General features: G+C 43.8%; 1 protein-coding gene across 2 annotated transcripts; it reads left to right on the top strand.

Moving 5' to 3' along the window:
- On the top strand, positions 1-13,009 carry adnp2b (ADNP homeobox 2b). 2 transcript variants are annotated; one of them, XM_079521840.1, is made up of 6 exons: positions 1-320; positions 2,577-2,698; positions 6,251-6,355; positions 7,194-10,320; positions 10,392-11,974; positions 12,261-13,009. In XM_079521840.1, the coding sequence occupies exons 2-4, from the start codon at positions 2,591-2,593 to the stop codon at positions 10,050-10,052; spliced, it is 3,072 nt and encodes a 1,023-aa protein (XP_079377966.1). In that variant the 5' UTR covers positions 1-320; positions 2,577-2,590; the 3' UTR covers positions 10,053-10,320; positions 10,392-11,974; positions 12,261-13,009. The 2 variants fall into 2 exon arrangements, with proteins under 2 accessions (XP_079377966.1, XP_079377965.1); XM_079521839.1 differs by having other exon boundaries at positions 10,392-13,009.
- Positions 13,010-14,392: the final 1,383 nt, after the last annotated feature.

Here is a 14,392-nt window from a genome sequence, read left to right as displayed (position 1 = left end):
TCAGTTCCTGAATTCGAGCGCCATTTTTTTCCCTTCTCGGCAGCAGGGGAAAAGACAAAAGCAGCGTTTAGGGGGACAAATAAAATAAAATATCTGCGTTTAATTCACCCGTTTTGGTTTTGGAAACTAAAACAAAGCCCCTGCACGGATTACAGCGCGCGGCACGCGGACCCAGAACCGTCCGTTGGTTGGACGGGTCTCTCTCTCTCTCCCTCCCCACCGTGGGCGTCGCTTTACCACGGTGCTCTGCTGCCTGGCTGGCTGGAAGTACACACTGAACAGACACACAACAACACAACACACACTCAACTAGCGTTCAGGTAATCTGTCTGTCTGTCTGTCTGTCTTTCACTGTGTCTGTGTGTGAGAGATAGACATAGAGTGTGTGTGTGTGTGTGTGTGTGTGTGTGTGTGTGTGTGTGAGAGTGATAGTGTGTGTGTGTGTGTGTGTGTGTGTGTGTGTGAGATAGTGTGTGTGTGTGTGTGTGTGTGAGAGAGAGGGGTGTGAGTGTCTGTGCCACACGCACGCACATAACTGGTACATATACACGCACACGTGTACACACCTACACTACAGTAAACACTCACACAACAGCATCCTCCAGGCAGCTGCCCACTTGCTGGCTGTTCCCATGAAAGCTGCATTAATGATCCATAACCATACCTTTTTATGCCTGCCCTGCTGGGATTCGAACCCTGGTCTCAGGTAGCCCTGAGTGGCCACATTCCTGCTGCTCTAACAAGAGGTATATCGTATGTTCTGAGCTTCAGGCAGTACTACCAGTCTACTACTTGTCATTGTCAGACCAGTAGGTGTCCTACCGTACACACCATAACCAACCACCATGGAAATATGTTTTCTGATTTGCAACTTTTAAAACGCAACTTCTCTTTCTAACCAGCATAATTAATGAGCATATTTATACACACACGTTGAGCATGCAGCCATGCACGGGAGATTACCCTAATACAAAAATAGCTAAAATAGTCGATCTACAAGGCACTGGCAGCCTGGCAGGTCACATTTTGAGCTTGTAGATAAGCTATTTTTGCTATCCACAAGATAGCAAAAACACAAGTGTATATAGGGCTTAATGGTTAAAAAGGGCCTGTTTTTCCATAATTTATTACACATGTATAGTTGTATTAATATATCATATTTCAGATGCAATTGGTTGCTGATGTGCACAAGGTGCCTTCCTTGGTTTTGTCAGGCTTTTGGTGTATGTAACCCAAATGTTGTCCTAACACAAACATTAAATGCCATTGACAATGAATGGACAATTTTGAGTGTCTGTGTAAACACAAACATTGAATGGACAATAAACACAAACATTGATTACGAAGGTGAGGACGCAAATTGTGATTGGCCGGAATGAGATGATGTATGATGATGTACGATGATATGAGCGCCCCTCACTTCACACGGGTGTGATTTTTGAGGGGAATTCCTGTTGACAATGAATGGACAATTTTACGTCATAGTGTAAACACAAACATTGAATGGACAATTTTGTCCAACACAAACATTGCGTAACACAAACATTGATATGTTGTGTGTATAACTGTGTATAGGAGGCTTTCAACTCTCAACTTTAACTAAGAAGTCGGCGATTATGCTGTACGATGATAAGAGCGCCCAGAGGTGTAATTTATCCAGCAGCAGAACTGATATGGCAAATGTATAACTCCTTGTACATCTGTGTTGTACATTGAAAATAGCAGATCTACAAGGCACTGTAGTGTAGATGGGCTTTGTTCATTGTGCAATGCACCATGTGATGAAGTAGGGTATGAGCAAAATCAAGTGGCAAAGTGAGTTTAATGTCGTTTAACGTTGTTTAATACAATCACATTGATGTAAACAGGTTTTCAATGTAATGAGTCCCAGGATGCAGGGATGGTCTTTTAGACGAGTCCCAGGGACATTTTATGAGTCCCACTTAAATCACGACAGGAGTCATATTTTGCCATTTTGTTTTACAAATTGCAGCATTTAACTCCCATTTCATTTTATATGGTTATAATGTGGTTATATTCATGTAGAAAACAGAAGAAGACATTATTATTATAACTAAAGCTAGCAAAATAAACTAGAATAAAAAAACAGTACAGTAGTGCATCCCGTGGATGCAGAGGTCGTTGTTTTATTGCGTCCCTTAACTATAAACTGCGGTTTGGGATGCAAAATGCACCCTATTTTAATCTCTGCAATCAGATGAGACTTTTCTGTGTGGATGCATGGGCTGTCTAGTCCAGAAAGTAGTTTTTTGCCACTCAGTAGGCCTTCCCGCATAACTTCCAGGTATGATGATGAGTCACACACATACCCTCTAGTCTAGTCTATACTCTATACAGTGTATATGTACTATGATGCAGGCTTTATGCTGTGTTCCTCAGAGGTAAAACAAGAGCAGTGTATTCCCTATAATACCTACTGTATACACTAACAACTGAATTATCATTTGTCTGTGACTGATGATAATCATTCAGAGTATTCCACATAGAGACTAACTAAGAGTTAATAAATGTTCTATATTAAACAAGTATGTGTATTTGTTTTCAAATGTTGTTAGGTCTCCGAGACACGATGTATCAGATTCCAGTTCCAAGCGTCGAGAAGATCCGGAAAACGCGGAGGAAAGTCAAAACCGTTCTGAGTGAATTTGGCCTGGAGGAATGCCAGAATCTACTGACGGTAAGCTGAATAATACACCGTCTGGTCATTTGGAGGGCTACTTTGGATAAGCTGAAATGTCTTAACTTGTGTGCGTGCGTGCGTGCGTGCGTGCGTGCGTGTGTGTGTGCGAGCGTGCGAAAAGGTTGAGCACCACAGAAACATACGTTTTTAGAAGACATTTATTTTAGAATCGGCCTCAGGTCGAAATGGGTTAATATTGGGCTATATAGCGTGAATATCCTGATTCCATAGTGCCGGTCAAATTTACCTCTAATCTTGTGACCATGGCATGCTTTCAAGTGCTGTTGGACAAAATAAGGAAATCTTGACTTCCTTTTCTGGGTGTTGGGAGCTTATGGTGCAATTTCAGTTCTTTGACACTAGGTGTTTCAAAAGAATGGAGGTTTAGGTCACAGTGAAATTGCCAAGACAGTCCAGGCGGGGAGCTCTCTCTCTGTCTAGGCCCTCTCCACCTCCGGACCAGCCAATCAGAATTGTCTCCGCCTCCAGACCAGCCATTTCGTGCTTTCTCTCCCTCCTGATCAGTCAGTTGAGATTGTTCCCCATTTAGAGGTGCAATACTTAATCAAACTAATCAATTTAATCGATTTAAAATTGATTGATAGGGCATGTCATTATACGTTTGTGAAAACTTTAACTTTAAAAAAAAAAGTATAATAGTGAAAATAGCTAATCTGCAAGCTCTACACACCATGGGTGGTTAATCGATTCAGTGATTTGAATAATGGCTAAGAAAATCATAGATAGTTGCAGAACTTTTCCCATTCCCCAGTGATGTTTTTCCCGTTCTCTTAATCATTGTCTCTGTACTTCTCGGTAGATAGCTTAGAAGTAGACTCAACCGCTTGTCCTTGGCCGGTTGCTAAAAACAACAAACTGAAGATCAACAACTGAACATATGCGATCCTGCCAGCTCAGTGGCCTTGTGGTTGGAGTGGAGTCAGTGTCTGAGATTGGGAGGTCAGGATTCATTCTCCTGGCTGGGTCATACCAAATAGCAAAGACTATAAAAATGGTACCCATTGGCCCGGACGGTTTAGCTCAACCGTCTGCGCACCTGGGCTGCCAAGCCAGCCGCACTGGCTCGGCTCCCGAGGCCGACGGCCTTTGCCGCGTGTCACTCCCCATCTCTAATCCCCCTTTCCTGTCTGTCTACTGTTCACTATCAATAAAGGCATAAAACAAATCTAAAAAAAAAAATGGTACCAAATTAGCACTCTGCATCAAGGGTTGCATTCGGGGTCCCTGCGACATACTAGCGTCATGTCCAGGGTGGTGTACTTTTACATCATGGCTGGGGGATGTACATCAAACCGCCTCACGCTACAGAAAGAGGCCCTATAGGCCACATGGCTCGGGAACCACTCGTTCCCATTCCCAAGGCTACTTACTTACAGTGATACAAGCGCGACACCCGAGACCGACATAGGACGCCTCTCTCTCTCTCTCTCTTTCTCTCTCTCTGCATGCAGTGCACAGACACAGGAATAGGCTACACAGGGCGAAATGTTTGCGATAGCATTGCCTACGCGCGCTATAGCGAGACGTAAAATCTCTCAGCATCAACCAGCCTCATCACCACGCTGTGAGATACATATGCCCAACACGGTCGCCTTAACTACGCGGGTGACACACTCCTCTCTTACACCACCTCCTTCGCTGTGCCAGACAAATACAACAGGGTTTTTCCGAGTCCCATTCTGCCCGGGACGGGGGAAATTAGCAGCCACAACGTTACGTGCGTTATCGTCAACACATGTGATGTTTCGAGACCACAAAATGGAATGAGCGGGTCCATTTGGGTACACTCCCAAAGTTACATTACTGTGACAGCGCAATGACTTGCCATCCCGTGCCACCGAGAAAATCTATCTATCTATCTATCTATCTATCTATCTATCTATCTATCTATCTATCTATCTATCTATCTATCTATCTATCTATCTATCTATCTATCTCTATCTCATATAATAACATTAATTTTGTGCCCAAATTCAACCCAACTTCCCAACATCATCCATTAACACTTCCCTCCCAATCAAAAAGAACGGGTAAAGGCCCTAGTCTTTCAATAAAAAGAAGAAAAATAGACTATGCATTTATATAAATGGACTGCATTTTGTACAAAGCGCTTTACAATGTATTTAAATATTCTAGACCTGTTCGTGCCCGTCGGCTACTGGCCTACTTGAGAACGATGCAACTTGGGAACCTAATAATACCCGTTGTCAACTTGTCATAGCACCCGTTTTAACTGTCTGTCTGTGTCCCAAATGGAGATCTCTGTATCTGCCTAATGCCTGTATCAGGCTAATCAATTGTCAGGTGTGGGGTTGCCATGGCAATCAATTGGCTGAGGCAGAGGCTGGAAATTGGCTGATTAGGCCCACTGGCAGAGCCTGAGAGCAGAGCCTTTTGTGGTGGTTCTGGAGAACCGTGGGTCCGACCGATTCGAGTTCGGGCACTGCACTCCCTGCGGGGGTGTGGAACACGTGTGTCGAATATGAAGTCGGTGGGGCAAACGGTTCTCGAGTTACGCGCATTACAACCGTACACACACACACACACACACACACACACACACGCACGCAGAGACGTGGTGCATTTATAGTAGGATTCACTACAGCTGCAGTGCGTTTTACATCTAGTTGCGTGAAAACCACCATTGGGGATGGCCAATGTTTAGTTTATTACAGAGGTCTCAAAGCATGAGAACTAGGCTTTCCTTATCTCAACCAAACCAGACGTACCTGTTCGCTCCTATCTGCGCGTTTGCGCCACCCATTCCTCTATATACCCTCTATATACCCATGTAGCGTCTTTATTGCAGAGCCGTCCATGGCAAGATGGTAAGGTACACCTACTGTACTTACGGCTCTCATAAAAATGTCTTCTACATCCTGACAGTTTTCTGAAAAAGCTATGTTTCTATGTCAGTGGTTCTTCGATTTTTCAAAAATAGCAGACCTACAAGCTCGTAGCGCGCCACTCGGTGGCGTGCTATGAGCTTGTAGATCTGCTATTTTTCAATAGCTAAAGTATAACGTAACGCTTAAAACACCAAAAGGGGTTCCTGCCCCAAAATGGGTTCATAAAATGTATGACTGACAGACTTCCTATTCTTTAGACTAGAGGATTATTTTGTTCAAGCTGAGGGATCGAACCCGGAAAGGAACCTTTACATATCCAAGATGGCAGCTCTACCTCCTGAGCCACTGTGGCAGTTGTCCCCCCCCCAATTTAACTACCAGAGTTTGAGCAGGAGAACGCGATGCTAGCTATTATTGTATCGTGTCGTTCATTTTTCGAGTTCCTAAAATTAAGACAAAACTATTAGCTGACCTACTTTCAGAAACCTGTAGGTTGGCTGTAGTTCTATTTGGCAAAAAATAATTCTGATTGGCGGAGAATTTCTCATTTTAGGATTGGCTGTTCCGCTGACAGAGAGTCTGTTTGCAATTTTTGGGGGTTGTGTTCGATGTCATGTGTGAAAGGATTTTTATTGTTGTTAATAATAATAATTGTGTGTTGTGTGTCACTTCTTAACAGGAGCTCCGTAAAGACCCGGAGGTAGATTCAGATGAAGATGGAGCCTTTGAGGAGACGGAGTGGAATGACTTTACGGATGGTTTCACTATTAAAATGAAGAAAAAGGTAAGGTGTGCGTGCGTGCGTGCGTGCGCGCGTGCGTGCGTGCGAGCATCATACGTTGGTGTCGTACAGTGAAATTCACCCATCTACTATTTGTATTTTAACAATTTAGGAGAAAATAATTATTAACCTAATGTAGACATGCCCAAAATAGGGATGCCAGTTTGAAAGTGTTACTGTACTGAATTGCTTGACCTTAATTGTACTTGATTAATAGTAATTTGCAACTTCCTGAACACAGAATTCCATGTGTCCATTTACTGAAAGAATACTACGATGCATTTCTTATGTTTTTTTTAATCATATATAGATTATATATTTTTGTATGTTTCTTTCTGTCTTCTATTGCATACGTACCATTGCATAGGCTTACCGCATAGGCTTACCGTATACCGTATGTCTCTAGCCTGTGTTCACAGCTTCACATCTGAAGATATTTTCACTGATCTTTACAACATTTGTTAAGGTTTCTTAGTTACAGAAGGGATGTTGATCGCTGTGAACATGAGGTTCCTTCACTGCTTTCAATATTCTCTGTGCTGTTGAATAGCTGTTTATTCTTTCACTAATGGGTTTATTTTATTTGTAACCACCAGAACCTGACATCCCTATATGCAATTATAGGTGAAAATCCTTTTTAAAATAGCCGATCTACAGGCACACAGCACATCACATATGAGCTTGTAGAACAGCTATCTTTACCAGCAGAATCGTCGTATGAAATATAAATCACGCTTGAAAGGTCCAAATCTATCTAAGATTGTATAACATTGGAGAAATTTGAGAGAACTGCCTTCATATGTGACGTCGTGTTTGTGTGTGTGTGTGTGTGTTTTTCTAGTGGCCGTACCGGACCAAGCCATTGTGCTGCAGCCTGTGCCCGTATTCCACCAAGAATCCCTACTGCTTCCAGAGTCACATCAGCCGCATACATCAGTATGAGAAGAACGAATGCAACCAGGGAGTCTGCAGCCAGTGCCCGTTTGTGGGCTCCGCCAAAAAGATCAAGAGGCACACGCTGCTATTCCACAATGTCCCTCTGCTGGCCCCTCCCGCTCCCACAGTGCAGAAGCTGCCCATTGCTAGCCATCGTCCAAACGAGAGGTACCAGTGTCGAAAGTGCGGCTTCCCGACGTCCTCCATCTTCCCGTTAAAGAAGCACATCATTCTGAAACACCTCCCAAATTTGGCGCAACAGTTTATTGGCTATAAAATTGATAACCAAACAAAATTAAGGATCTACTGCTGTAGGCTGTGCAAGCTACAAACTGGGTCCCTAGATCACGTGATTCATCATATGCTGGTGGAACCGGTTCACACATTGATCAGCAATCAGGTACAGGCCATGATCACGGAGAAAAAGTTCTATGTCTCGGCGACACCCAATGGAGTTCAGAGTGTACCCGGTTTCGGTGGATATTCGACGTTCTCGTTCATCGCTCCTAAGCCACAGCATGTCCTCAGTAACGGCTCCTTGGTTTTGCAACACAACCAGCAACAACCCGGGACACTCATGACGCTGCAGCAGCTGCAAGGAGCTTCGACCAACCTGATTTGCACGCCAGGGCCTAACCAGACACTCCTGCCGCCTCAGGCGTCGGCGTTAGTGCAGCTAGCTAGCGCCGAGGCTAGAGGTCTGCTGCAGCCCGGCGCCGCTATAGCCCTTCAAGGCGCACTGGCCCACGGACGGCCCTTGAACCAGTATCCCGGCGCCTCTCTAAAACAGGCCGCGGCTCCGCTCCCTCGACCACTCATGCACACACCTCCGAGCCAGCCGGTGGTTCTCCCGTCTGGACTGCAGGTCAACATCGCGAGGCGGGCCGCTTCCTCTCCACCTCGGCCCCAGAAAGCCTCCGCGAACCTCCAAACTCCCCAAGGTACCATGATGACTTCACAGTCGCTGCTAAATCACCTCATCCCCACTGGCAACAAGATGAACGGTCTGCCCGTATACACTTTCGCTCCGGTGTCGGCCGCCAGCTCTCAGAGCAAAGGGACGCCTCTGGCTCCGATCAGGTCAGGGAGCAATTCTCCTGTGCCACAAGTTGCGAAGAAATGGATCACCTGCCCACTTTGCAATGAGCTGTTCCCTTCCAACGTATACGACATACACACAGAAGTGGCTCACAAGACTAAACCCGTCACGTCGAAGTGTGAGAGCCTCGCTGCCCGGGCGCTGTTCTTGAAGAAAATGCCTGACAAAACGGTCAAGTGCTTGGTGTGCAAAATCCTCCTGTCGGAAAAGGGAGTGTTTGAGCACCTCCTGCATGGCTTGAATTGCGTTTACTGCTCGGCTTTGTTCTTCTCAATCAAGCAACTCGTCGAGCACGTGAAGGAGCACAATCCCACAAACAAGGCCAACTGTGACTTCCTCAGGCAGGAGTTCAGGGTGTACACGAATAGCACTGGGAAAATCGTGTTCCCGTACTTTGACATCAACACCAGTGCGCCGATGCAGGTCATAGGAGACACCGAGTTCCACTTAGCCTTGATCACCACCTCCTTCGATCTGATCTTCTTGAAGATGCTGCCCAGCACCCACCCGGAGGTCTGCCACTCGGCGTTGAAAAGCAGCAGCTTATATTGCCCCTTCTGCGATGAGAAGTTCGTGAACGCACTGGAGCACCTGCAGCATTTGAAACAGAAGCATTTGGTGGCGCCCACCATTCACGCCATCCTAAAGACGGAGGCGTTGAAATGCATATACTGCAACGGGGTGTACACGGGAAAGGTCACGCAGCAGGCAGTGATGCTGCACATGCAGCGCTGCCGGTGTTCACCGAAGAAACAAGCAGAACCTGCCAAGTCCCAGGAACTTGTTGAGGGCGCGCCCAAGGGACGGGGAAGACCGGTAGGGACGACAAAACCAAAGCCAGTCGAACATATCAGTCCGCCACAGCCACAACCACCGCCACAACCACAGCATAGCCTGTATTTCCTCCAAATGCCACAGATGTCTCCCCTGATACCAGCGCCACCTCCGGCCCTCATACTCCAGGCTCCCTCCGTGCCGCTTCCGAAGCCTCCCGTCGTACCCGTAGAAACGGAGGCCGAGCTCGAGAGCAAAAGGAGACTGGAGGCGATGTTGAAAGAGGTGATCGAGGCCAACCGGCGGGAGAGAGAGGAGCGGTCGACCATGATGCGCAAGAGGCGAGAGCAGGAGAAGCGGGAGCAGGAGAAGCAGCAGGTGGTGTCCCCGATCGCGCCCGAGACGCCGGCCGACTCGCTGGTCAAGCTGGCGCTGGAGCCCACCTCTAGCGACGCGTGGAACGCCGACACGCTCAAAGAGTTCATGGGCAGATACTTCCACGTCAGCCCCTACGTGTCCAGGGTCGAGACGGAAGAGCTGTCCAAGAGACTGGACATGACCAAATCCGAAGTGGCCGTCCACTTCACTAACAAACGCAGATGCTGCATGAAGTTCCTCAAGAGGAACAAGGCGGTGATTTTCTTGGGCTTCAAGATGGTGGAGCTGAGCAAAGTCAAGCATAACCTGTTGATCCCCGAGGTGCAGGTCGCCGAGCCGGTCGCGGAGCAGACGGACAACAAGGCCAGTGAACCGGAACCGATGGAGTGGTCCACAGATCCTGAGAGTACAGCCGATTCTGAGCCGACGGAAGACCCGGGGGGAACGGTGGACACCGTAATCGATGCAAATGTAGATGCCTCTGACAAAGCGGAAGAAAGGGGAGAAGCTTAATTCAGTGTTTTTCGCATTCTCAACTATGTTGTACATAACAATGTAGTTTCCAGTACTACAACTGTAAATGGAAAGCAGTTTCCTGGTGTAGCCACCGTTGTCCTGCTGGAGTCATTTAATTTCAGTGGTCTTTTATATCTAAATAATCGAAAATGTTCTCATAACCATACGGCTGATTTTGAAACACTTTAACCCATTGATGCCTGGTGCAACCTATACGTTGTTCTACCCTTGATGCCGGCGCTCTCTCTGTGTCTCATCAGCTATTGTTATAATTTAGCTATTGAAAAATAGCAGATCTACAAGCTCATAGCGCGCCACTCGGTGGCGCGCTATGAGCTTGTAGGTCTGCTATTTTTGAAAAAACATAACTATTTAAAAAAATAATGAATCAAAATGTTAAGGTTTTCAGAAACCTTAGGTCAGGCCCTAGAAGGCGTTCCCAGATTCAGCCTCAGGTATCAATGGGTTAATTCTACATGTCATGATGAGCAATGCAGATTGTTGAGTAGGTCTAAAAATACGATGGTGTAAGTCTTTAGCCCAGAACACAAATGACTGTAGCTCAACAATCGCTATTGTTACCCAAGTGGTGCTCATTTTCAAGGTTTAAACCAGTGGTTCCCAAACGTTTTAGCTTGAGCGTGAGACACAGAAGATGTGGCATCCAAACTAGTGCAAATGGACGATCTACAAGCTCATGCTCATATAGATAAATTCATGGGATTTGATTGATTTTATTTTATTTTATATTTATTGAATTCATTCAATTCTTGTGATTTTCTTATTTTCAGAACAAATTTAGATTTTCTTTTTTTAATCTCTTGAAATAATTGGAGGGAAAAAAAAGTATATTTACTTGTGATCCATTTAAAAAAAATGGGCCTGTGACCCACAAATGGGTCCTGACCCAATGTTTGGGAAACGGTTGTTTAAACCATTAAAAGTGGCTCATCCCAGCTGGTAAGTAATGTGACATTTGCACAGTTTGCTTCAACATACAGTTAAGATGATACAACATTCCCCACACATATTGTTTCCCCACACATATTGTTTCTGTCATGGATGGATGGATGGACGTTAAAGGACCACTTCACCACTTTTCAACCTATCTTCATATAATAGGTCCTCACTAATAATCATGATAAAATGGCATGATTTTTTTCTACTCAGTCTGTGTCTCATAGGAGGGCTGTGGGCAGTTTAGAAACCCGTCCACCAGTGACATCATCATTAGGCAGATTGTTTTTTAAACAAGATTCTTTTACAAAAATGTTTAGATTTTCATTATAATAGTTTCTATTAGCTTGTATTCCCCATCGATGATGTCACTGGAGGACGGTTTCTAAACTGCCCACAGCCCTCCTATGAGACACAGACCGAGTAGAAAGAAATTGCACCATTTTTTTTTCATGATTATTAGTGAGGACCTATTATATGAAGATAGGTTGAAAAGTGGTGAAGTGGTCCTTTAATGAACCCTATTCTGGGGCAAACCTTTGCTGCAAACGGCAGATCTACAAGTTCACAGTGTGTCTCAGTCAGTGTGATGCGCTGTAAGCTTGTACATGGCCTTTTATGGTGAAGATATTTAGTGTCGTTTGAGAACAGGAGCCCTGAGGGACCCCAGTCAACTAAGTATATAGGGTTTAACCCATTTAGGACTGAGGCCAGAGTCTACAAAATGTCTTCTAAATTATGACAGTTTTCTGAAAAACCTGTGTTTCTATGTCAGTGGTTCTCAAACTATTTCATGTCAAGGACCCCAACATTTTGGTAATTGGCTGCCGACCCCCATCTGAACATATTGTTTCAGGGACCCCCTGAAACAACGGGGATCTAAGACTCTTAGCGGGGAACTCGGTGCTGTGCTTTGAGCTGGTAGATCTGCTATTTTTCAATAGCTTAAGTTCAAAATAATGGTTAAAGTGGTTTAATCCATTGAGACCTGGAACGCATCCATGTCACGTTAGCGTTTAACCACATTAACCATTAACCCATTTTGGGCGGGAACCCCTTTTGGTGTTTTAAACATTGTTATAATTTAGCTATTGAAAAATAGCAGATCTACAAGCTCATAGCGCGTCACCGAGTGGCGCGCTATGAACTTGTAGGTCTGCTATTTTTGAAAAATCGTTAAAATGTGCCTCAAATCTTTCCGAAAATTGTCATGATTTAGAAAACTTTTTTTTTTAATTTCGACGTCAGGCCTGAATGGGTTAAACGCTAAAGCGACACGGATGCGTTCCCGTCCTAAATGGGTTAAGTACGGTAAGTGACATGTGTGCCATTTCTGCTTTGGTTTTTGTTTCGCCAAAATAATTTGTCTCTTATTATTTGTAGAGATGTTCACTCTTTACGTTGACTTCCCACGATATGTGTGAAAGTTACACATATCGTGGCTATGTTTCTTGTCTGTTATACCTTTTTTTTTGTTGTTTTTCTCACCTCTTCACTGTGTTCTCTCTCAGTAACGGCTTTCTTCCTCTTCAATAATCCTACTAAAATGTGATTGTTGAATTTGTTCCTAACTTCCTAGACGGTGAACACTTGCTTCTAACGGCCTCATTTATGTTACGTCGCGCGACGGACGGAAGTATGATTTATTTTTTTGGGCTGAAGTCACAGGCCATGGTGTTTGCATGCGATCTTGATTCCATGTAATTACACTGAAGTCAGACCTTACCCTGTGCCGGTTTGTCCCTAAAGGTTATAATAACATATTTACAGAGTTCTGTTGTTGATTATTATAAGATTGTTTCATGCCGTTAGTGGGTCCCTTGTGGATGCCGTGTTTATAACTTCTTGATGATTTCTTGTTTTGTTTTGTTTTTTTTAACTGTACCTGTTGCATTTTCTATGGCTCAAGGAACGGAAAAAAGTTTGAACATGGTAGAGACTAGTTCTGTTGGGAGCTATTATGTGGTATAAATAATAAAAAAAAGGTTTATTATTGAGCAACGGGTCATTGTTTACATTTATGTATTCTTTAAATATTTTTGCTCTGCTACAATGCCTCTTCAAGGCTACCTGTTGTGGTGAAAGAAAGTGGTGTTTTACTTAAGTAAAAGATCATTACTACAATGTAGAAATTATTTTATAAGTATAAATTGAATAAAAGAACAAATGTATTGGTAGCAAAATGTACTTTGTACACAAAGTAGAAAGTACTCATCATGCAGAACGTCCCATTTCACAAGTTATGTACAAAATGTATGTACAAATCTTTTGGAAATACATCGGCTATTTTCAAATGGCCGAAATGTGTATATAGGGCTCAAATGGTCAATGTTTCTTTTTGAGGGGCTATATTCAGCTATAGTGTAGATTTTTATCCTAACACAAACATTAAATGCCATTGACAATGAATGGAGAATTTACGTGTGTTTGAGCAAATCGACATGTTTACGTCATGATACGAGCGCCCCTCACTTCACACAGGTGTGATTTTTTAATAATAAAAAGTAACTAATTTCAAACAATTGTAGTGGAGTAAAAGTACATATATTTGTGTAGAATCGTAGCTGCAAAGGTACTGAAAAGAAAAATGCAGTTAGTTTACAGTTTACACCACTGCTAATTGTGCTGAATGTTCAATTGATATAATTTTATATATTACATTACTTCAATCAAGGTTGGTAGATGATGAATGACGTCACTGTCGGGCTGAACCAGTGGTGGAAAAGTACTCAATTGTTTTACTTAAGTAAAAGTAGCAATACTGCAATTTAGAGCTACTTTGTTACAAGTAAAAGTACAGAATTGAAAATGTATTTGAGTACAAAAGCATTGGCTTCAAAATGTACTTAAAGTACTCAAAGTAAAAGTACTCGTATTGCAGAATGTCCCATTTCACAAGTTCAAAGTGTGTACAAAATCTATTGAAAATAACAGATCTACAAGCTCACAATGCGTCGCGATCGGCTAAATGCATAGGGTTGAAGTGGTTACTGTACTGTATGTTTTCTAATGAAAATTAAAATCTCAAGTTTTCAAATAATTGTAGTGGAGTAAAAATAAATATTTTGGCTCTGAGATGTAGTGGAGTAGAAGTAAAAGTATTGGAAATACTCAAGGTACAAATACCTCAAAATTGTACTTAAGTACAGTACTTAAGTGAAAGTACTTAGTTACTTTCCACCACTGCTTAAATATTTATAAAACCTCAACGCACACAGTGTCACCGTCTCCACACCATAGCGCAAAACATTCTTAAGCTGCGCAGCTTAAGAAGTGCGCAGCTCTTTTGACCGTGTGGCAGTACCTATAAGCTGTTGCCACACGGTCGAAAGAGCTGCGCGCGTTCTCGGCTGCGCGCAGCTTAAAGCTTGAGTTTTTAG

This window comes from Electrona antarctica, assembly GCF_951216825.1.
Source record: "Electrona antarctica genome assembly, chromosome: 15".
NCBI classification, from domain to species: Eukaryota; Metazoa; Chordata; class Actinopteri; order Myctophiformes; family Myctophidae; genus Electrona; species Electrona antarctica.
The sequence above is the reverse complement of the archived record's forward strand: the minus strand, read 5'-3'. Positions and strand labels throughout refer to the sequence as shown.